Raw genomic sequence first — 25,499 nt, 5'->3', positions numbered from 1 at the left:
TTAACTTATTTTTTTTATGCATTTCAATATACCATTTTACATGTCCTGAAAAACCAGCTCAACTATTCTGTGTTTCTGTAATATTTGAGTTTATTTTCTTGGACTAGTCCATTCTTATGTATTCACCTTCTATGCATATATTACTTGACAAGCTAAAATGAATGTACAACTCCACACGCCCTGTTCTGTTACGCTTTAATGGTTCACTATATCTAATGCAACTAAATTGGTCTCTGAAATATTAATTAAATAGCTCAAATAAGCTTCACAGATGACTTAAGGAATGAAAACACAGTTTAATTTAGCCACTAACTACAATAGCAAACGGGATTATTATAATTCTGATTATAGAATACAAAGGCACTTGGGTGACAAGTGGGCTTTGATTCCACATTATTACTTACTTGCCTTCAATGAACATCACAATTTAATTCATTTAAAAACCATGGTGCTATCATCAAGCAGTTGGGTTTTGAAAAATGAAAGTGGTAGCTAAAATTTTTGCTAATAATGTAATCTGATTCAAAGATGCCCACTTTAAATGAGTTTTATTTTAATGCAACACTAAATCAGTAGTAGAACGAAAGCTACTTTTCCTAATAACTGTAAAACAGAATACAAAGTTTAAGATAGACAGGATGTTTTTTCCTCAGTCTAGCTATACTCAAAGTTTCAAAGAAGAGAGTTTTCATTTGTAGGATACAAATGAAATATACATCCTTGTGGTCATATCTAAAATGTATTCATATAAGCAAAATGTTTTCATTTTTAAACTACTTATAAGTAAACTTACATTATATAAGTCAGCAGCCAACTTTTCGATATATTGTTTAAGTTTATCAGCTGTTTTCAAGCCATCTTGGAAGAAACTATAATGAAAAATACCTGTCATTTATCAGGAATACATATAACTCATAACACAAAGTAGACGGTCTTGTAGAAAAACAGCAAAACCAAAAAAAACTCAAAACCACCCCAAGAAAGCCCCCTTCCTAGTAGTTTTAAAGTACGGTTGTCTTTCAGCAGTGGAGGTATACCATTGTAACTTTAACAAATATCAAATTAGAGAGAATACAGTTTAGCTTATTTTTATCACTGTTAGTCAATGTGTTTCCCCTTAGTAATTTCTAAAAATCTTTTTCCTGTATTTAACTCAAGTAAAAGTTCCTGTATGTTTGCCTCTGTGGTTCTACTGATGACAAGGTCATATCTTACCAGTTTCACCTCAAGGCATTTCAAAGAAAATGACGGCTTTCACAATGGTTTTAAAATTTACATCAAAAACTAAAAAAATATTACATAGAATAAAAAAGAGATTTCTAAAATTACGTTCTAGACTTATGCCTCTGGAACTAAAATTAATTTTGTATGCAACATGCAAGGTTTTCCCTTAGCCTCCTTCTCCATCACTCCCCTGCCCCGCTCACTTTCATACTCTCTGCTGAAAGACTACAGCCTAATAAGATGAAGTCAAAGACATCTGACAGATTATGATTATGATAAAAATTCCTGATGTAGCCAAACCAAAGGAAACAAAGACTTGTTTAAAAAAGAAAATTGTAGCTAAAGCTTAAAAGCATTGCACTTACTTGCATTGTGCATGATAATACTTAATCAGGTTCTGCAGAAGGTCCACACCTTTTTTTGTCTTGATTTCATTAACCTTAATAAGATACTGTATAGACAGTGAAAAACATTTTGATAATCATGCCTCACAACCTTCAGCAGTTTACAATCAATAAAACATCATTTGCTCAATTAATTATCTCTGTGTTTAACCTGGGTGCTGACTACAGTCCACCACAATTAAGCAAAATATAAAAAAAAGTTTATTTGGCCATTCCTAAAAAAAATTCAAACACTCCAAAACATAAAACAAATTCAGAAAAAAGTTTAATCTTTTACAGTTGTCTGAAGAGGTCCCTTTTTTAATGCTACTGCAGTAATTACTGACATATCTAAAAATATAAATACTATGCAACTTAAAGTAATTGCCTCTAAAATGTAGTAAAGACAACTATTAATGTAAAAAGCAGTTTTATGGAACTAACATTTCACTATCATTTATCTCTTTATTAGAAATTTTAGAAGGCTTCAGAAAGCATGCTGGAAGAAAGTTATCAACAAAACTTCCTGAACTTCTCAACCAGAAACCTGAAAAAATAAGAAATATTTCCATAGTATATTTTCAGCCCAAAAACCTTAGCATAATAATCTAAAAGAAAAGGAATAAAACAAAAGGAAGCCTAGTTTTGTACAGAATTGCTGAAATAATAATCTTTATATTGCTGTACTATGTGACATTGAAATCAATTCCTCCCTCCACCCCCATTAAACGGCAAAGTAGATTTCACCACCTTTAAGTAAGGCCCACAGGATACTTTTAAGTTACGGTGTCATAATTAAAACCTGAAAGTTGTTTCTTACCTCACACATCTGTAGCTGAAATAGCCGCCTTTCTTTCTCCATCTCCTCTGCTATCTCAGCTCCTGTTATTTCAGTTCTTATCATCCCATGCTGTTTTGCATGTTCTCTTTTCTCCTTTTCAATTTTTGTACTGAAATTTTAATTAGAAAACATTTTAGATAATTTATTCTACTGTGATGTGATCTAGTATTATTTAGGGAAAAAAAAAATAACCAAGAAATATTAAAGAAACCATTCTGAAGATGAGTTCATCTATGATACCAAATCCTGTATTTTTTTTTTTTAAGTGTCCAGAAGTAATGGAGTCATGAAGCTGTCCTTCCTTCCTTCCTTTCATCATTTAAATCTTTTCTCTAGCCTGTGTGCTACTTGGGGAGGGAAATCTCACCCTTTCTATGTGATGTGCTCCATAGCCTTCATCTCTATACACTGCAGTGTAAAGCATACATATAAGAAACTACAGATTTGGCAGGAAAATGGCAGAATAACTTAATCAAATATGTTTCATGCTCATAAGGCAGGAATTAAGAAAAACAATAAGGCAGCATATAAAGTTCACCATCTACGCTAAACAACATGACTTCCAGTCATTACATTTTCAGAGAAAGCCAACACTGAAATTTTGAAATAGTGAAATGCAAATATGGAACTAAGAGGCCATCCTGAGACATTAATTAGAGCTTTACAGTGTGACTGTCCTTCCATATCTATTCTGCAGACTAACTGGATACTCTATTTGTAAGCAAACTTAGATTTCCAATAGAGTAAAAAAAATTAAACAGTTTTCTGATTTCTTTTTTAAAAACATAATCTTTCTTTTCTAGAAGCCTTTTTGAGAAAAATAAACACTGAAGCTGTACTTCTGAAAAACAGGTGATAAAGCACTGTGTGCTTATTAGACTGGTACTCCTTGACAGGAAAAAAAAAAAAGCAAAAATTATTATTTAGTTTTGAACTCTGCTTTTCTTCAATTATAGAAAGGCATAATGCTTGCACGTAGAGAAAAAAAGCACTTTTCAGCACCACATCTCTAAAACTGACCTGAAATAATTCTGGGAAACGGGGTTCTCTGAAAAATTTAAGGGACATCTCCCTCTTGGTCTTAATAAGCCTCAGTGAAATTTGCTCACAAGAAAAAAAAACAGTAACAAGACACCAGGCATCCTTCAGTAAACTTTCAAAATTCATATCAGAATCCCACAGATTATTCCATATATTGCGTCTGTATGAGAGCACTTTGTCTCCTAAATTCTGTTTAATGGCATTTGGGTTAAACAGGCTGGCAAAGATATCCTTGATTTTACCTGTAACAATTTGAGAGGCAGAAATAATTTTTTTAAAGGAAAACAGTATGCTGTCTATAAAAAACTATTCAATATTTTTGCAAAATATGCAATATCTGTAAGTACTAAATAACTAAAAAAGAACAAAAAACTAATTCTGCATGTAAATCTGAATGCTCACCTGAGTACGATGATGAAATTTTGGGACAAGAATCCCCTTTTTGCCTTAGATTAATAATAACCTCATTTATAAATGAGTAATAACTTCATTTCCAGTTCAGTTGTTCACAAGGATTTAACATTGTAATGAATTTTGAAGGCAAAATTTACTGTATGTAGGGAAGAAAATTATGCCAATAATAAATGTTTCAGCAGTTCTTAGTGGCCTGACTTTCTTCTTCATTGCTTTTTTCCCCTCCTGGCTAGATATAAATGAATCAAAGCTAATAATAGGATTGAAAAGTGGAATAAATGGATACAAAATATGAATTAGCTCCTGAGAGCTCTTCAATTCTGACAAAGCAACTGCCCAACACTTCCTTGAGAGCATTTTCAAGCATTCCACTCACAGTTCTGCATCTATGATACTACTTGTTTCCAACCTTCTATTTTGATAAATCATTCTTACCCATGGAAGACAGGTCTTATAGAAAGAAAATATCTTTTAAACCACAAATATTTTAGAATTCACATCCACTGCACTAAAATTCTTGCATCTCAAAAACATACAGTTCTGCCATACAACATATAAATCTTGTCATTTTTACTATCTATAGATTTTATAAATATGGTTATAAGAATGTGTAAATGCCATCTGAAATCTCCACAATTTACTTTACAACATTCGTTTTCTAACATTATCATCTTTGCACTAGAAGGAGCATTGGGCAGTCATTTAACTACTTCACAGAGCACTAATTTTCTATTAGTTCAGAAGAAAGATACACAGAAGAGATGCCTTGCTCATATTTACATTTACATCCACAGATACAGTACATAGTTTGGGACCAGGAGGGGAAAGAAAAAAAAAAAAAATTAAAAAGTGGGCAGGAGGGGGAAACGACAGACAGGGATGGATGACAGGGACAGGAAGAAAAATACTTACAATTTGGTTTCATAATCCTTCCAGGCTTTGTCAAAAGGCTTTTTGAGGTCCTTAGGAAACAAAAAATTTGTATGGAACATTTTTAAAATTTTGTCTTTATAGTTATCAAATTATAAATAGCAACAAAAATACTGTTTTCTTTTAAAAATGTTCAGACAGCAGTTGGAAAAAATACTATTTTTGAATCTTGTAAAGTATTGCTTTCCTGCGCGTGTTAAGACAGGCATTTACAATGCAATTCTAAAGAAGCATCACAGTCACGCCAATTTTGAATTTTTTCTTTGGACTACATACAAAATATTAATGGCTGCCAACATAAGAAATAATCTCATGGGTGAATGGAAAACAGTCACAAGACAGGTGAACCTGAAAACATTTCCCTAAATAAAAAGTGAGTTTTCAACACTTACCCCTTTAACACCTTTCAAGTCTCCTTTTAAGAGAGAATCCAAAGTGAAAATAACATTGTGGCTTAAACCTTGGAGCTAAAAAGAAAAATGTTATACTGTTATAATTCAAAAATATTTACTACGACTTTATAAAACTACTGCTAACAAGTCTTTGAACTTCACTAATGAAGTTGCAATCACCTCAAAATTTCTAAATTAATGGTAAATTCAAGTCTGGGAAGAATTAATAAACATTCACTTGCATCAGATATAGAAGCATTATAATTAATCTTTACCTATATAGGGTGATATAAAACCAGAATTTTGAAAACAGCATATAAGCAAAGTTCTGAAAGCACCTCAAGGTGCTAACCTTCTGTTAGGTCCCTTAGAAATCACTGCCAAACCTGGCCGCAAGAACTTGAGCACAGTTCAGATGCCCGTTGTTCTAACGAAGACGCAAAGCAGTGCTACAAAGCATGGTTCTCAAACTTGATGTGCACTATCCTCCGGAAAGCAGGGGGTTTCAGCATGGCAGAGGGGAAGGTGGACCTTTTGAACACAGGTTATTACACAGCTCCTTATCACCTGATAGCTTATCAGCCACCCCTCAAGTTTTGTTCTTTTTAGGCAGTTTGAAGATATGGTAACTGATGGGGCTGGAACACCTCTCCTAAAGTCCAAGAGAGTTGGGGCTGTTCAGCCTGGAGAAGAGAAGGCTCTGGAGAGACATTGTGACCCTTCAACACTTAAAGGGGAAATAAGAAAGAAGGGGACAAACTTTTTAGCATGGCCTGTTGAGATAGAACACGGGGTAAAGATCTTAAACTAAAAGAGGGTGGATTCAGACTAGATATAAGGATGAAAGTTTTAGCAATAAGGGTGGTGAGACACTGAAACAGGTTGCCCAGAGAGGCTGTAGCTGCCCCATCCCTGGGAACATTCAAGGTCAGGTTGGACAGGGCTCTGAGCAACCTGATCTAGTGGAAGGTGTCCCTGCTCACTGTAGAGGGCTTGGACTAGATGACCTTTAAAGGTCCCTTTCAACCCAAACTATTCTGTGATTATTCTTAGTATGAGATGGATTCAAATTCAGAAAACATATGACACACTTGTATCTCCACATTCAAGGTATCTCGACAATTGCTTCATGCGTCAATATTTTATATTCTTCTGAATTCACAAAATCTTATATTCAGAATGTATTCAAAGCAAGATGATGGACAGACAGTAGAACACCTTGAGCTGCAGCTTCTATCAGTAACATGAACACAGAGCAAAGGTTCTTCACAGCTTAAAAGATCAAGATCTGAAAACGGATTTTCTCCTTAATTGCAAAAACATAATTAATGCTCAAATATTGATTCTATATATGAAGCAATAAACCAACGTGATCACTTCTGGTGATTAAAACCCCGAAAGATTTTTTCTTTACCTGGCTTCACTAAAGGATTTTATAGAGGATAGTCTAATCTTTGATTCTATTTAGAGAGCTAGGTTCTCTTTTACTTTCTACTTAGCTTAAACATTTGCACATGACCCCCCCACAATATTATTTCATAACAGAAATAAAAGGAGCCAGGGAATTTGTAGAGGATTATGCTTTTTTGCAATTTGTCCTCTGTTGGCTTTTAATCTCAATACATCACAACTAACAACTCCTTAAGCAATGTCAATTTTGTTGGAGAAGGAAAAGAATTACGAATATTAAGCCAACAAGTGATTAAGGTAATACCTACTTTATCAATACACAGATTAAAGAAAAGCTATTATTGTTTTCATTCTCAACCAATTTAATCAGTTTCCACTTAACAACCTAAACTGAAGTTCATATCTCAAATATGAATTTTAAGAAATAATATTTAAAAGATTTTAATTTCAGCCTAGTACATAAACACAGAACACAAATTTCTGCAATATGGGTGGATATGTCAGGTAGTTATCAGGGCAGGCATAAACAACAATACATTACTGTAGCTTTTTTCATTTTTCCAAGTATATCCGTTAAGGATAACCAATTCAAGCCATTAATACTTGGCTTGAAATTACTGAACAGTAGCCAGTAACTATGTCAGCTAGAAAAAAAACTCAAACTTAAATAGCAGTGTATTACTCCAATACGGTAAGAATTTGGAATCACTTATTACATTGTTGAAGACTTGATAAAACAGTAGCCCAAATGAACTGGAAACACATCTGATAAAGAAAAACTATCTCATATCTAGAGTAAAATGAAGGAAAAAAACCTTAACAGATGGAAACACACACAATAATTTGGGGAGAATGGATGTGAATAGAACATAATTTTCCCAGAAAGATTAGCTGAGTACATTTACAGGAAAGGGAGGTGGGAGAAAAAACAGGCTTTAAACATTTGGAAGAAGCCAAGCACCATGCAAAGTTTAAAACAAAAAAATTTAAAAAAATCAAGTAATTTACAAGTGCTCCAAATGTTCTTCCAAAACGTCATCTAGATCAATTTACAGATATTGACACACTCAGTGTCACATATGCAGGTCTTCATACAGCTTTTTAATGCATTGTTATAATGAATTACTGCATAAAGAATGAAACCTGGAACAGAAAAGGATGTGGAAGTAGTGAAAATCAGAGAAACTGATTCTGGAGGGACACCACGAGATTGCTGAAAACATAGACCAGTGTTGACAATAGGCAATCGCAATGTAATTACCTTTACAAAACGTTACAGAAGTGGTCACTGTGTGTCATTCTTATAAGATAATCTTAACAACAACAACAAAAAAACCCAACTCACTCAGAAATATAAATTCATACTTACAGGTTTTAAGTTTCAGATGTTAGTGATGACATCAACAGTTTATAGTAAAATTTGGATAGCAACTTATTTGCTTTTGTTAAAATAATTAAAGGATATGCTTTTATTCTTGACCTTGCGTGCAGAGCAATCATTTCAAAATGATGGTTTCTGAAAGTTGTATATGTAATACAAGTTGCTGGCTTTATTTCATATTAAGTGATCATAGTAAGTCAAGATCACTTTATAATTCCTTCGTACAGAAAAAAATAGATTATTCTGTACGCTCCTTCTCATGAAATATGCATAATATCACAATTCATAAGAAAATATTTAATGACTCATAATTCACATTAAAACATTTATTAAAAACATATCTAAATTTTTGAAGTATTTTTTTGTTGCCTACTGTGTAGCCCTATTCTTTATTCATCTTCCTGTCTTTAAAGACCATTTATTATTTTGTTGTACTTTTATTAAATAAAGCAGCAACAATCTGCTTTATGGGGAAAAAAAAGCCTACTAGCTTTCCATTCATCCTAATACCTACTGCCATTTTTTTCAATTAATTTTATTAACATAAGCCTCAGCACTGGGGCTTTATCAGTGACATTACATAGTTCTTGTCTCAACTGCTTTTTCAATGGACCTCCACTTCTATTGTGAGATTATAAAAATGTTTTTCTTTCATTGTAATTGTACTAATCAGAACGATGCTTAAGAACAACAGTGGGTCAACAAAGCAAAATTATCTATCTTGGAGAGAAGAAAGGTGAAAAGTAAGTGTTTTTAAAATGCTGAGACATTTGTAGAATAAGGTCATGTCTATTTGAGACTGGTGAATGAAGTAAATTAGAGAATAGCCTATTTTAAACCCTGTCAACAAGAATTCAGATAACTAATGCTTCATAGTCCAGCTGAAATAGTATAAAGTTGTTTTGATTGAGTGTGGCTTCTTAAGTTAAAAGAGCTTTTACCTCTCAATCAGCACTACTTTAAATAAATAAATAGACAGTTCCCCACCCCCTGTTTATGGTTTGAGTTGAAAGAAGATAAAAATTTCTGTCGAAGCTTGCAAGGAATTATGAGGTCCACAGAGCTTGAGTTCTAATCCCAAATTGTCCTCAAACTGCACTTTAGCACACATTTAAAGATACTTATTTTTAATTGTGTGCTAAATTAAGATTTAAGAAGGCCAAAATAACCCAGAATGACAGAAGTCTTCACAGAGGAAAGCAGGTCCCTCACATATCTACTGGTCTTTAAAACTGCCAACACTGAAACAAAGGATGATCCAGGTAATAGGCTGGAACAAAGCTCTTGAAGAAAGCAAGCTTCATTAGGGTAAGTGTGATCATCCTTAAATCAGTAGGTGATGAAGAAGAGGCAAGTCTCAGAAGGCAGAAATAAGCATAAGCATGAGAGGTCAGAAGTGACACCCCATTTTGAGTGTTGTTTGGGCCTGTGCAGTCCGAGATGTTTATAAATCACCCTCAGGAGTGCGGGTGAGAATGTCTACTGATACTATGCTACTCTGAGTAGTAAAGCAAAAGCCGGTTGCATAATAACCTTGTAACACCACTGAGAAAGATAAAAGTCTATGCTGAAAAATGTGAAGTGGTGTGTAAGGAGAAACAAATGCATACAGAATCATGCATATGAACTAAAAATCATCAAGAAAAATGTCTCAAGGAAAAAATATCTTCAAGTTGCAACATAGAATCCCCTTGAAAACATCAAGTTCAATGTTCAGTAATCATAAAGCAATCAGCCTTCAGAAAAGGGAGTAAGAAATATAACCACCTTCATGTTTGTACCCTCTCATTTCAGAAAAGTGTACAATAGTAGTTAGAGAAGATATAGAAAGAATCAAGTTATGGAATAACTAAGACTCAGCTAAAGTAACCGAGAAAGGGAAAGGAAAAATTATAGCTGTCTAAATGCCTGGGAAAAATAGCGAAATTCTTATATTTCTTGTATGATATGAGAAACAGGGAACAATAAAAGAAAGGCTCAGGTTTCAAGGAAATAGAATTGACATTTCAGAGAGCCGTTCATTTTAGCACTCCGGAGAAATCCACCATACTCTGTGTCAAGCACAGCATACATTCAAGAACTCCTTGGACAAATTCATGGAGGTTATACTGACAAGAACTACAAAGCAAAAGATACCGCCTCCAGTTCCAACATCTCTGAGCTGAAGACTGTTTTCATGGCCACAGTACAGAAGTTATCCCCGTATGTTTGCTCTCTTCCTACACTCTTCCCTGAAGATTCACTCTTGGGCAACTGTCAAAACTGGGGTACTGGCTACATAGACCTTTGATGTGACCCAAAGCAGCTGTGCTCATGCTAGGGACTCTAGGAAAGGAAGTAAAACTGCTAATACTTTACACACCAAAAAAACTTGGAGGTAAGCCCAACTATAAGAAAAACATAAAATTGAAGCTACCACTTTCTGAATACAACAGTGGTCAAACCCATGAAACATGATTTCACAAATGTGGCTTCGTCACTTTCAGTGTTGGGAGCTATTTGCTACAACTACACTTTTATTATCCAGCTTTCAGAAGTAAAAGGCCTAAGACAAACTTCAGATCAGACAGACCTTTAAACCACCTTCATAAGCCTAATATTTAAACAAGGGATGCTTTGTATACCACAGGGAAAATGGACTATTAACACCATTTAAAGATGCTGCCCAGTTATTTTTCATCCAAAAAGTGAATTCTCTTTTTGAGGTAGGACAAAACAGCCATAAATAATGGAATTGGATTTTTAACTGGAAAGACTTCAAGTCAGGAAATTATTTAAAATTACATTCGAAGAGATATATATAACACCATCAATCACTTGAGAATGATGCCCAAGTGATGTCTCACATTTGTATTTTTCTTCTTAACTTCCAATTAACAATCAAACACAGCGAGTGTGTAATAACACCCTTTAGAGATAACCTCTGCAAAATTATTCTGTTTTTTTGAAAAAAACTGAAAGCATCTCTAAAATTATCAGGATCATGCAGTTGTTGTATTGTACTTTATTTTGGGAAAACTAAAAAATTAAGAAAGTTTGGAACTCCTCACCAGGTTCTTCAGCAGCGTTGATAATTCTTTAGTAAGCGTGGAAAATTTTACAAAAGCTGTGCCAAGATCTGGATTATCCCGACTTAAAAAATTACTTCCAAATTTATCTAGCACTTGTGCATAGTTTTCTTCATTTTGAACATGATCTGCAAAGAGAAATTAAAAGTCAGAAAGTTTTTCTTGTGGGCTATTTTAAGCTTATGTTTTGCAATATAGTGACAAACCAACCAGGAAACAGTACTTTCAAAAAAGCCACCAGTTAATGCATTTACACTGAAAATTACAATAAATTTAGAATTAAAAGAACTATTTAGCAATAGACATATATATGCTTCTTTTAAATCAGCAACCTGAATTTGTAACATCAATGAAAAAAGCTCTGTAGTTATTAATAAAGTAATAAGATCAATAAAAGGTCAAACAACCTTTTTAAACAACTTTTTTAAAATTGTAATGTAGAACACTTTTAAAGAAAAAAAAAAAGTCAACAGTATCAGATATAAAACTAAAGGAGACCAAGTCTGAATCTGACTGCAAGTTTGAAAATAAGAAACATGTCTTACTGTTAAAGATTCCCTTTTCACCTGCTTTGTAAAACTGAGCTACCCCACTGAATGGAATGTATATTGATACGTAGCCAAAGACTTTTTTCAATATATTTAATAGTAAACTGGACATATAGAGAGATCCAGAACCAAGAAGATGAAATTGAAGACAGTGAAAGTGAGCAAAATCCTTAACTCAAGGATGAAGCAAATTTTGAATTACAGACCACTGTGCCTGAAATGTGTTTCCTGCTTCTATTACTTTCCTATCTGGCATCTACTTGCACATTTTTTTGTTAGTTCCATTTTAGCATCTTCAAATAGAACATTTGCTACTACAGCCCTTTGGGACACACTTTATCACCTCCATCTCTCTTAGAGGAATATTGTTGGTATTAATCAAATCAACATTTCACTTTAATGAGTTTCCTGGTCTTACTGTGTTTCTTTCTGTAAGCCACAAACACAAAACCACAGAGCTATTCCAAGTAGAACAAGTCCTGTGCAATGAAAGGAGGGAAAAGAGAGAACAGTTGCCAATAGGTACCATGTTTTTCCCCAGAAGACCTACAAGTTTTATATTCTTCAAGTTTTCATATTGACTGAGAGCATTTGAATTACAAGGGGGAGGGGGGGGAAACTGAAAAGAAGAAGAAAAAAAAAATATTTTAAAAACGAAGGTAAGTTTCAAACAAGGCTGGTGGATAACGTCCCACAATGCATGAATTCATTTTGACACCAAGAACTGATGAAGAGTTAAACAATAACGCTTCTTAGGCATTACAAGTACTCAAACCAACAGTGCACTAAAGCTCCAACAAAAAGCAATAAAGACAACAAAAAAACCCCCACAACTCCTATTTACCAAAAACAAACCCCACACATCAGACAAGTTACATTCTAAAAATCAGACATTAACACTGAGGTTTTCGAAACGCCAGATATTTAATCATATGTTAATATGGAGTTGTAATTCAAACAGTATGTTTTTAATAAAACTGTTCCAAAAGCATGCGGTTTTAATCAAATAGCTTAGCATTAAAACCAAGGAAACCACTATATAATAATAAAATATGAGTTTTGTTTTGAAGTAAAAGCCGTCACATAAATATACACAGAAGACTTTATCTAAGGAGGAGTTTTGGCTTATGCTAAAGAAGCTGAAACGTACCCAACTGTGCTGAGGGAAAAGGAAGGATAATGGAACAAGGTTGGAAAGAAGTCTGTTAGATCACCGAACCCCTGTCCTTGCCTGTGTGGCACTTCTAACCCCACGGTATTTCCTAGCATTTTGATTTTAAGCACTGTGTGTTTTAATAAGGCATTTTCAAAAATAGTTTTGTAAAGAGACTGAAAAAGAGCTGAAGACGACTGTTTCCTTTATCTATGGAAAGGCAAAAGAAATCACTGGTCAGAAAGAGGAAGCAGGAAGCAGATCATTGTCCTAGAACAATATATAGGAAATCTCAAGAATCCCAGATCACAGATCCCCTAGATCTAGAAATGAGGCTTTGAATAGGAATACTTCTGTAACCACTACACATAATTCAAGTACTGTGCAAGAATAATAGATTTTCAATTTTTACCTAAGTATCAATGTAAATCTTGTAAAAGAAATATTTTCTTTTGAAGAGGTAAGGTAGTTCCCTATTTCACATTAAAGGCACACAGATGAAAAATTAAATCTGCAACACAGCCTGTGCTAAAATGCAACACATGAAAACCAACACGCTCAGAGCAAAGAACATGCTTTAATCTCCCTGTAAATGCCTCATGCAAACACAGAAATTACTTCCTAGTGTCCTAACAGAATCTCCTTTGCATGAAAAAACCTATAATGTGCAAGACGGTGTTTACTTCCTTAGATACAAGTACTGCAGGAAGGACTTAAATAACCCCAGAGAGTGAGACACGAACACTGACAGCAATACATACAAAGGGTAACGTTTGCCTTCTAGAACTGTCTCGTGTCCTCTCAACATCATAAACAAAGCTCAGTACTGTGATGAAAATAGAACAGCTTCCCCAGACAGACATCCTCCTCCTTCAGCAGCTCCCTGAGAGGTGCCAGAATGACGGATGATTGAGGGTGGGCTCTGTACCCACTGACAAAGGCAGCTCTCTTTGACGGGGCTATGGGCAGGGAAAGGGGCCTCAGAAATCATCCCCTCCCCAATGGGATCTGGCAAGGCAGCCAGTACCTGAGCCCATGTTGAGGACCTCACTACAGAATGGCAGATGTAGTATAAAGCAATATACTAGACTAGATTACAGCAGTGAGATTTTCTGATCTGAAAAGCTATTTAGTCTACAGAAGAGGAAGCTAAGGGGAGACCTCATCGCCCTCTACAACTACCTGAAAGGAGGGTGCAGAGAGCTGGGGATGAGTCTCTTTAACCAAGTAATAAGCGACAGGACAAGAGGTAATGGCCTCAAGTTGCACCAGGGAAGGTTTAGACTGGATACTAGGAAGCATTTCTTTACAGAATGGGTTGTTAGGTGTTGGAATGGGCTGCCCAGGGAGGTGGTGAAGTCCCCATCCCTGGAGGTGTTTAAGAGTCGGTTGACATAGTGCTTAGGGATATGGTGAGTTGGGATCTGTCAGTGTTAGGTTAAGGGTTGGACTGGATGGTCTTCAAGGTCTTTTCCAACCTAGATGATTCTATGATTCTATAGGCATATACTCTTCTCCATAATCCACACCTTCAACTCCAAGAAACACTCAGCACAGAATTTACCTTTGTTTTGAGAAAACCCTGGTAGGGCACAGTGCACAGCAGTGTTGTGGCATACCTTACTTCCACGCTATAATGTGTATATTGAGGATTATGTGCTAAGAGGAAATAATACAAACACATCTGGAGATGCAGATCCAAACAAGTGAGGAAGGAATGACAGCCACAGAGGCTTACAGCAGCCTTTTGCCACACAGTACTCACCAGAAGCAGAGCATAACGCTTGCTCAGCACCTAGCACTGCGGAGGCTCAGGCTTAAGGACTCCCGGGGCTGAATCTCACCTTGTTCTGCTGCCCCAGGCAGTCACCTGAAGTTGTCTATGACTAAAGTCGCCTTGTGATAAACTTTTCCCAGGACGAAGAAAATTTAAATCAGATTTCCAAGGCATACAAAGAATTTGTACTCTTTCATTGAAACCTACAACATTAAGTACTATGTTTACTTCCCATTCAAAAGTTACCAGAATTACTGCTTCTGAACCCAGTGAAAATCATGTCGACTTGTGTATATTAAGGAAAATAAAGAACAAATACTGTGAAGAGAGGTTAAAGAAGCACCTTTATAGACTGGAGCTAGAAAACACATCACTAAAATTAAAGTCTTACATTTCCTTTGTCTAAACCCATTTTGTTCAGATATATTACCCTGCAAACACTGAAGAACAACAACAACAACAAAGTTAAATAATTTACAGAAGAAAAATGCACAAACACAACTCCTTCCTATCACTGATTATACTTAAATTATACCCAAAGAAACATAAAGGATGTTTAAATTACTGATAATTACTTCTGCATATCTGGTTAAGTCCAAAAAAAAGAATCATAATTCAGAACCCTGATCAACTTGAAACTATTTTTATGTTGCACTTATAAAACAGCTTTGTTCCACGGGTAGCCAGAGGAAAAAATAACCAAGGTCAGAGCCAAGCTGCATGTATGAATGGAAAAACATACACATGAAAAAAGATTCAGAAAGATTTTAGAAAAAGCAAGAAAGCAGGCAAGGTTAAAAAGGATGGCAAAAAAGTTATTTGAAATAAGAAAGCATCCTTTCTCATTTCATCCTTCACACACCTGAAATCTAATGAAAAAATAATAGGAAAGAAAAAAAGATTTGACCACCATATTCCTATCTGGACTTGATAACAATAATGCCTTCTGGACTGAGATTGCTGAAGGGAAAAGTAATAAAAGCCTCTTTCAAAGACTTCCAGAGCAAGGAACATCTCAGTGAGTCAGCAGGGTTCTCTAGATCATCACAGTATAAGAGCACTGAGAGATAAGACAGCCCAGAAAGGCAGATGACTTCTTTTTACATCTGTGTTCATTGCTGATGTGCTTGAAGAAGTTCTCATGCAGAATTTTCTTTCAACTCTGCTTCAGAGGGTTTATACCTAATCTAAGTGCTAAGAGTAGAATTCGTAACAGCTCACAAAATGAGCAACGGCAAGTCGTTTAGACCCATGTACAGAAAAATAATAGGCAAACTATATAGCTGTAAAGTAAAGCCTCTTATTTATAACAGCCTCAATACTACAGGAAGAATGAGAAGGAAATATAATAGCTATTTTTAATAAGAACTCCAGAGAGAACTGAGAATTCACACATGCACCAGCAGAGCAGTAACGCTGATATATTTCTCATACAATCTGTAGAAACTACAGTGAAGAACAGAATAGGTGGACATGTGGATAAATACAAAATGCTGAACACTGTTTTTATAAAAAGAAATTTTGACTTACCAAAACTCCCCCCTCCAGGGGGTCAACAAGCATATAGGGAGTGGAAATCCACATTAATTGATCTGTTTGGATTTCTGAGAAGGTCTGTCCCTCACCAAAACACTAAAAGGAACTAATCAAACTAAGAGGGATGAACCTCACACAGAGGAAAGGCAGGTCAAAAAGGATATGTAGGGGAAAGGAAAGAATAAAGAGTTAATTTTCTCAGCAGGAGGTCACCAGTGAAGTCCTGTATGAAACAGCGATAAGGCCCAGATCATTTAACAACATACGAGTTAGGAAATAAGATTCATAGCGATAAACTCTGGTTTTTTCCCCATACAATACTATAAATTACTCTGGGAAACAGAAACAAAAACTGCCTCCAAAGGTGAGATAAATCTATCCAAACACAGATTTTTACAATGATACCATATTAGAGCTTGGGGTCTACCCTTCCCCTTACATTCAGCATAGAAAAAGTTACAGCTCAGCTCATCCTAATGTAAATGAAGGAGGAAGTCATACGTATCTCACCCTACAAATCTCTACATAAACCCATTAAATGTGCACAGCATCTATGGCAACAGGCTCACATCTGGGTAGCTCCCAAGTTACATGTGGAATTCCATATTGAATGGCCTGTGCATGAAAGTGTGCATTAGGCAGCATAACACACACGGGAAAACACTCCTAACTTTAAGAAACAATTGCGTAACTAGACATTACAAAGAAAGGTTCTTCAGTTCTATCACCTCGATGTTTAGTGCCAAGCAAAACAAAGCTGGCCATTAGAAATTATTAAGAAACACAGCATGCAATAAAACAGCATAAAAACATTGTCATAGCATGCTTAAACCCAATAATACTGTGTGCAGTTCCTGTTGTCCAAAATTCACTTGCTTTAAAAAGCAAGTTCTCTGCTTTAAAAAATTAAGTCTAAGCTGCCATTTTGGAGAAGGAGTGTAAGAATGATTAAATGTGACGGTTTCTGTAAAAAAATAAACAAAAAAACCCACCCCCAAAAACCCCTAGGGCTGCTGAGTTCGGAAGAGAGATATTGTGGGTGACTGTGGAAACAACTCAATACAGAAAACTATTTCAAGAGATAGAATTGGAAAACACTGTATCAAGTTTGAATTTATCCACCAAAAAGTCCTCTGGCACTACTTTAGCAAGGTTTGACACTTGAAAGCCCCCAACAAACTCTCATGCTCCAGAACATGCAAAAGTCCCTCAATTTCACCTCAAATGAATCATTCTGGCAGGCTGGAGGCCAATGTTTTGAGACATGGACAGGGCCAGTCTCCTCCTCAGGTGTTTAAGGCCTGAAGAGCATGCATGGGACAGCTTTGCAAGGGAGCGTTTAACTAGATTGATGCAAGACTATGAATGATAAAGGTTCACATGAATTTAAATTCCTTAGATAAAATTAATTGTAAAACTCTGTTAAGAAGTATCAAGCATCACGGTATCAGCCCTGATTCAAGCAACTCCTGGCCTTCATATCATTGTGTGCTGAGAAAGTGTTAAAAAGAAAACCTTAAAAAAAAAAATCACTCCATCTTTGCACTGTTTTTCTACTTCCTCAAGCATCTGCTGTTGATCATTGTGGGAGACCATGTGCACTGCTGGTCCAACTCAGTACCTTTGGTCTTGTGTGGATTTTAAGTTTTTATTTCTCCATTGTGCAAATTCTTTTGACTGTATTTGGGAATTATACCAAGGAACTAATGAAAAAGAGCTATTGAAAAATCTACAAGAAAACTAATTGTGCAATCTACTGCTGTTACAATTCAATCCAAATGTTATGGGAAAGCTAGTCAGAACAGATTCTCCATTAAGTTCAAGCACCATTCATGTAAGATAGGCTCCTAGTTCCAGATGCAATCTATCATGCCAGAAATAAACAGCAAGCTAGATAAGAAGGAAGTGGTGAGAAAGAGCTATCAATTTGTATGTCTCACTGGATTTCATAAACAGGACTTTCCCAAACAGTACTTTCAGATAGGGGAAAAAGGGATGGGATCTTTCTAAGGGACTTCCACATTTATGTGCTAGTATGTTTTCATTTCCACAGCAGTAGATCTAAACCTAAATAAAACAAATGGGTGAGGGATGTGCACAAAAAGAAAAAAAGTATTTGGATGACATTTCAGCTGTCCTCCCAAGAGAAGAGAGTCCCTTGCGGTTCATAATTAAGCAATGAAGAGGAACAAACCAGCACACCAGAGGACTAGGGCTTTCTGAAGAATTCTGTATGAGGCATTGAATTGTGTGAATGTCACTGTTCAAATGTTACTTCAGGCAAGAAACAGAACCAAAAAAAACCCCACCACAGTACAACCCAAAAAATCCTAGCTATGACTTTTGGTAGAGTATGAATTGGATTACTGAACTAAAGAGAGAAGAATTTCTATTGCCCCTGAATAATCATTTTTCACCAGTCCAGCTAGAGTTCTCAAAGGAGATTATGAAGCAGGGGAGTCTTACAAAAACATTTCCTACTTTAGCAGCTTAAATATGTTCTCACCTTCTAGCAAACAAATCTGTAAAACAAAATTCCAATTTTGAGTTCTCATTAGAGGCTTTCTTTTGAAATACAAAAATAGTTACCTAATTCTTGCTTGAACTGATAATCAACAATGCGTTTTACAGCTGGTTTTAGTGTTTTACATGAAGTTAAACAGCAATGAAATCCACTTTCATCACTGAAGCATAACAAAATAGCTGGCTTACCAATCCTCTTTGTACAAGCAGGTAAAATGAGTTTTAATTCAGTCACTTTATATTTATTTTTACAAGGTTTCACATGTATAGCACATGCTTTTAGTCTTGCTCTTACTAACCCTAGTTTATCAATTACAGCATGAATTGCCCCTTGTGCACACCTTTTCGCATTATAAAGTAGCCTATCACAACAGCATTCTGAAGAGGGAGCTAGAGTATTTTGGATAGTACTTTCTTTATCCAAAAGAATTCATATAAACTTGTACATTTGATACCAGATTTACTCAAAAAAGAAAAACACAGGGAAGAAAAAAATAAAAACAGCGACCTAATAATCTCTGGTCCTTTTAAAGTGCAGAGGCAGCCAATTAAAACCATTAACCAACCTTCTACTGCTTTTACTCAATGCGACTAGTTCATGATATAGTGTGGCCTACCTACAGGCATTGAAAACAGTATCACTTTTATTACAAGTCTCAAATCAAATGATAGCTAAAATCTCTAGTATCATTTATATATTTCAAAACAGGCAGAACACTTTTCATGTGTTCTGTTTTCATCAGTTTTGAAATTCAGGAAGTAGGTACTTTCAAATGGAAAAGCTGCTTGGAGCATCTGAATACTTTTAAAAGCATAAAACTAAATACACATGTACCAAATACTATTCTCACTTTGTATCAGGCTTCACAGTCTATTGAGAAAACATTAATCATCAGCTGAAGTTATAGAAAAGCTAATTAAAACATGGTGCTAGTAGAGCAATAATATTAGGGATTGGCAGAAAAGAATCTACAATACATTAAAAAACCCACACACTTCCATAAACATGAGTTAATGGGACAGCATACACAAAACACCACAAACTAAGACAACTTAGAAGCGGCTCTGCATAAGGAAAGTATTTGCTAAACTGATTATTATTGCTAGGAAATAGGAATGGGGATTTTCTAAAATCCAGTACTTATATCCACATGGTTATTGGAAGCTCCTCTAACTTACCTGCCTTTGGTACAGTTTTTAGACCTTAAGAGAAACAGAGGTAGAAGCCAGGTATACTTTATAATCTTTTTAAAACCTGATTTGTATATTGATCTGTGTTTGATCATCATTTGTTACTAAACTCAAACTGATTATCAATTCATACTCCAGCCACATACCCTCTCAAAGTTATTACTGTAGCTCCAATAAAACATCAACAGTATCTCCAAACAAGAAAAATAATGATAAATCTCCACTATTTTAGGTAAGAAGGGATATACCTAATTTTTGTTGTGCATGTTATGAGGACAGAGCACGTGTTGAAGAAACAAACACATCTACCTGTAGATATTTCTTTTTATTTATTTATTTATTAAACTTTTTAACAAGTTCTCATTCTTATCTTAGAACTGCAATCCATAAATTCAATGTAGGACACCATCTTGTCACTGTTCTAGTTGAACTGCATGAAATATTATGACAGAAGGAAAATTTACCCATGGGAATTCTCCTAGAGGCCTTTAAGAAGGAGTATGAGGGTAAAAGAATTAAGAGCACATTAATCTGATGTATAATCAGATGCAAAGAAAGAAAACTTTTAAGTGTCAACAATCCTAAACAGATGAGCATTTCTTATGCTATACACTTCAACAAGATAAATTGCAAGACACTTCTCAAACTTGAAATCAAATGCTTAGGTTCTTTTGTAAAATTGGAAACAATGTCTTACCTTGCCCCGAATTATATATTGCTTTCACAGACTTTTTCACCTTCTGTAATGCAGTTCTGTCTTGATCCAATGCCTACAATAACAACAAACAGGCAAACTTTACATATTTATTTAATTGATCAATAGAATACACTATAACATTTAAAAAGAAATTCACAAAATAAGTAGTTTCACAGGCTAGAAAAAACTGCAGATACAACATATTCAGCCTGCAGGAAGGTCTGAGGTCATTCAACCCCTTCAAGATGAATTAAAGAACTGAACTGAAAAATGCTCTGAAGACAGTAGAGCAGTAGTGACAGTGCTAAAAGAACACCATTTTAGTTTTGCAAAGGACAAAGCATTTATTCAAATTGTAATATATTTTGGAAAAAAAAATAGTTAGTAGATGCTTCTACTATAGCCCTATAGTTTCTACTACAACTAAGTTGCTTGTTAACTTCTATGATTTTCCCACAGTAACAGTCTTCCAGCCGTACAGATTATCATACTAACCTCTTGCACCAAACCCAACAACAGAATTTTACAAATACAGAAGATGAAAAGTAGCAAGTGAAAAGGATTAAGATCTAATTTTGTGCAACATAATGTTAAAGGAAATATTTATAATAATACTTAAATGTACATTTTCAGGATTCCATCATTCTGAATTTCAAATTTTCTGCAATAGTTTCAAAATCCAGAAGAAAATGTTATTAAATAATGATGAATTTAGGACTAGATTTTTAGCTTTCTTTTTTAAGCAACAAAATCTTCTCCCTATCCACTCTTAATCTGCTGTAAGAAATCTAATTAACATGAGAAAGAACTTTATGATAAAGCAAAAAATAAAATCAAAGTGAACATTAGTCTAGATCTGTGGAATTAAGAAACGTAAAAGCTACATACAGGTACTGTGCACAGTGATCCAGTTAATTTCACTTAAGTAGGAGTTTTGGATATTCTGCATACTTAACATATTGTACATGGTACCCTGCTACCCATGCGGAACATACATAGAAATATTTAAATCATTTCCTGTATTTTTTTCCCCATTTAGATTGTAGGCAATTTCCCATGACATAAGTCATGTCAGATCAATAATCTCAAGTTTTAATGAAGCTGGTAGCGTTTGCCGTATTATATTCACATTCAAATCACTGAAGATTGGAGAACTTGTACTCAGAATTACTGGCAGGATAGCAGCCCCACTGAGCCTGTTAGCTGGTGTAGACCACGAAGTTAATGTTGCAGAGACCATGCAGTAGCATTATTATCCAAACAGCTTAGAACTTGGAGCTCCTGTGGGTCTGATATCTGAAGACTGGCAGACCAAGGCAGAATGACAGCAACTCCGACAGCAGGGTGTACCTCATCAGAGAGGGTCATCGCCAGCAACACTATGAGTGAAAACTTAGCCAATAAGCAGAGTTTTCAGTGTCAAAGCTGCGATGATTGAAGTATAGTGCACTGGGCATTAAGAAGCTCCAAAAAAAACCACAGCAGGAGCTCCAGGTCGACTTGAGTGTTAAGCACTGGAGATGGTCATATAGGAGGGTACTGCTCCCAGGTAAGTTCAAAATGCTGAGTGTTTCGGCATTTTATTATTATTTTCGGCATTAACATTATAGTTAAACAATACAAGAAAGTCTGTAACAGAAGAAAATGTAGTGTTTCTGTTCTTGAACTGAAAACTATTGTATTTTAAATCACATAACCTGGTAGCTAAAGCTAGAAAGTTTGGAAACACAGAATTTATGTAAGTGCTTTCTAATACTATTTATCTCTAGTTTTCATTCGCAGCAGAATAATCGATTCAGATATTCAGAACTGCAAATATTATTATTTATTTTGCTCCCCAGTAAAATAGTAAGTTTGGCTTGACTTTCTTATTGACAGTTAAAATTTTTAAATTTAATAAAATATAAAGAACTTTGTGTTCCCTTTCAAGACACTGTACAGCAGGTGATACTCTCTAAGATTACTTTGCAAATGCTGTCAAAAGTTTTTGCTTCCACCTGCATGCTATGCCAGACAATAGTTATCATACATTTCTACAGAAGTTCTCTCCATCTTCAATGACCAGAAAAAAATAATGATTCACTTGTCTATTGAGAGTTTGAACACAGGATAGAATAAGAATTTGAAACTAATATTTTGGAAAAAAAAAAAACACCAACAGTTGACATTGATGAGATTCAGAGATAAACTTTGTAGTAAATTCTAATATTGAAGCAAACTGAACACTCAGGAGGAGAAAATAAATACAACTCCAAGAAAGATAGTACTTGTTCCTTAAGATATCAAACTAGAAGACTAAGACAAACAGACTAGAAAAATGTTCCAAATTGGATTTGATATAGAATTAAATTTAATCACTAATATGGGAGCAGGAGGGAAGGAAACATTCATTATTTTAAGAGAGCAATCACTGAGCAGAACAACATACAGAGATGACATCCACCACCTGAAGGAGACAGTGATCTAAGTCAGAATGACATCACAGTCCAATTTTGTATTTTTATATTCACAAATACGATCTTTACATGAACTAGTTCTTCTCAGTCCAAAACTGTAAATAAAACAACTCCACACACACTTACAACCATATACCAGAGCAGACTGAGAGATGAATACCACAGCAGGAACCCAATCCTATGTAGGATTCTAGGTACACAAAAACTGATATCTAGAGGGTTTTGGGTGGTTTGGGATGGGTTTTGGTTTGTTTGTTTATATAACTGCAGGTAATTTATTTCCAAATATATTACATTCCTCTTGAATGTCTTTGGCTAGTAATTTTTAGCTGCACTCTGCTGCAAAGGAAGCTGCACTCAGTGCTCAATTCAATTATTATTCCAGAGTAATGTTACTTTTTAAGTATGTTAAAATAGACAGGAACAGCCTTGCCTTCCCCAGTTAGGTGAAAGCATGCTTTTGCAGTATCAATTAATTTTATTTTCCAGCATTTAGAATACTAAATATTTTTACACTCCATCTTGGAAAACACAAAATCTGACCTTCCAGTAAAAGTGACATACATTTATATTACTGAAAACTACAATGCCTTAGAGAACCATGGAGTCTCAGTGACAACCTCTAGGTATTCAGATGTGCTCCTTCCTACCTTCCTACATACTAAACTGTTCTTCATCATCACCCATTCCTGGAAAATGCTTCTTTCTTCATTTCTGTGATACCATCTCCCAGGGGGCCTTTTTAACTTCCCTGGGAGAATGTTTTCTTACCCTCTTATGCATTCTGAAAAGACAGATAATTTACTAAAGGTACATGCAATACAGATTTGCAACGTCCTTGGCTGAACAAAGCTTTATTCTTGAAAACAGCCATCTTGGAGACAAGCTCTATCTTTATTCAAAATAATGCAAAATCAGTGTTTACAAAAACCCCCGAGACATAGTAGTGAAGAAATGAAGAGACAAACCCCCCACCATATTTAATTTGCTTATATAAAATTAAACAATGAAAGCTCCTCGCTCCTCATACTCAGGAGATTTACTATGCATGACCTCAGACACACTCTCAGCCAAGGTTTTATATTCCAGCAGTCCCTTTTATTGAAGCTTACGCTCAAGAAGAAAACCTCCTGATCATGCAAGATCAGCTCTTCTAGCTAACCAGTTTGGAATCCCCCAGATTTAATTTCTCCCTTCTGCTAAAATTCAGCTACTTTGAACCCACCCTGCAATGTCAATCTAAATGTGAATTTGGCAGATTTTAGTACATCAAAGATAGATAGCAATCCAGAATCTAGCACTTTACACACTGTACAGTAGTATAATTTCTGGTTTAAAATTTAGTAGCTATTAAAGCAGAGCACGACCCAAAAATAGAAATACCCTTTACTGAGAAGAGATCAGGTTCTAGATGGTTGAAGAGAGGCAAAAGCAGTGTCTATCTGTGCGAACAGCAGTGCATGGCTCTGCCTCATCTCGCAGAGACACTGCCGTGTGGGTTATGGGATGTCAACATACACCTTTTCTGCGCCAGTACTGATTTGTGTGTGTCATGCTGGTAAAAGTGTACATGCAGCTACCCAGTGATCTACATCAGTGAAATAATCTACTAGGAGGACTCACCTTCCCTCCACCCCAAAATTAATTTGGTTTTGTTTCCTCAGGTGGACAAGTTTTCCAATTTTTATATTAGTACAAATAGCTGCCAGTAAATGTACACCTTAAGAGGGAGGGTGCTGCGAGAAGTCTTGCCTCTGCATGTGAAATGGTAGCTCTAAGTACAAATTCCTATCAGTGTGCAATGGACTGATGGAAGGTGTTGGAAGCGTGGGAAAAGCAAAACAGCAAAAAAACTGCAAAACCCACATTTCCTTAACACATGGTGCCCAGAACAAACACAGGACGGGATGGAGATCCAGTAATTTGTTTTGCCATGGCACCAAGGAGGAATGTAAAGCGAGGTGGAGGCTGCGTGGTCCCGTTCTTCCGCTTTTCTCAAGAAACATTTGACATGACTATGCAGATTTATCTCCTGCTCTTCCTCTTCTCTCAAGGACTGTTTTGCAGTACTCTGCGGACCTTATCTCTCATTCTTCCTCTTTTCCCACAAAACCAGCGCACACCTTGCGCCAAGGAATGTGCTGTGTGGTTACTCAAGAAACAATGGCTTGACCACAGTCCCACCCACTCACACATACACACTTATATAAATACTACCCCGAGTTTGTATCTAACTTGGAAGGACGATAATCCCATACCAAATCAGAGGGACAGATCGATGGGTTTGTGCTCCTCGCCCCCTCCCCCCAGAAGGGATGCCTTTTGGTAAGATTTGGGCCCTCAGCTACACCAAGTGATCACCCAGGAATTAAATGTATGTGATTGCAACCGGTTTTTGTGTGTAGTGCTATACAGCCAACCTGCAGTTTGTGCATTTGTCATAGGCACTCTCAAAGAATCTGCAGATGTTGCATAAGAATAAACTGTACTATTTGTGAACCTGACTGCTTCTCCTGAATGCAACCAGACCTACA

At 35.7% G+C, this 25,499-nt stretch overlaps 1 protein-coding gene across 4 annotated transcripts in view; it reads right to left on the bottom strand.

The window, feature by feature from the left end:
- The window catches only part of ASAP1 (ArfGAP with SH3 domain, ankyrin repeat and PH domain 1), a 157,430-nt gene that overhangs the window by 57,089 nt on the left and 74,842 nt on the right, over positions 1 to 25,499 (bottom strand). For all 4 annotated transcript variants that reach the window (XM_074840829.1, XM_074840902.1, XM_074841052.1 and 1 more), the window contains 7 exons: positions 20,510 to 20,582; positions 11,067 to 11,212; positions 5,226 to 5,300; positions 4,816 to 4,865; positions 2,428 to 2,557; positions 1,590 to 1,675; positions 794 to 869 (listed from right to left, as the gene is read on the bottom strand). In XM_074840829.1, the coding sequence (XP_074696930.1) occupies positions 794 to 869; positions 1,590 to 1,675; positions 2,428 to 2,557; positions 4,816 to 4,865; positions 5,226 to 5,300; positions 11,067 to 11,212; positions 20,510 to 20,582 (636 nt within the window). The remainder of the gene's footprint in view (positions 1 to 793; positions 870 to 1,589; positions 1,676 to 2,427; positions 2,558 to 4,815; positions 4,866 to 5,225; positions 5,301 to 11,066; positions 11,213 to 20,509; positions 20,583 to 25,499) is intronic.

The sequence above is a fragment of the Strix aluco genome, chromosome 1 (assembly GCF_031877795.1).
Source record: "Strix aluco isolate bStrAlu1 chromosome 1, bStrAlu1.hap1, whole genome shotgun sequence".
Classification (NCBI taxonomy): Eukaryota; Metazoa; Chordata; class Aves; order Strigiformes; family Strigidae; genus Strix; species Strix aluco.
This window is presented reverse-complemented; position numbering and strand designations above follow the sequence as displayed.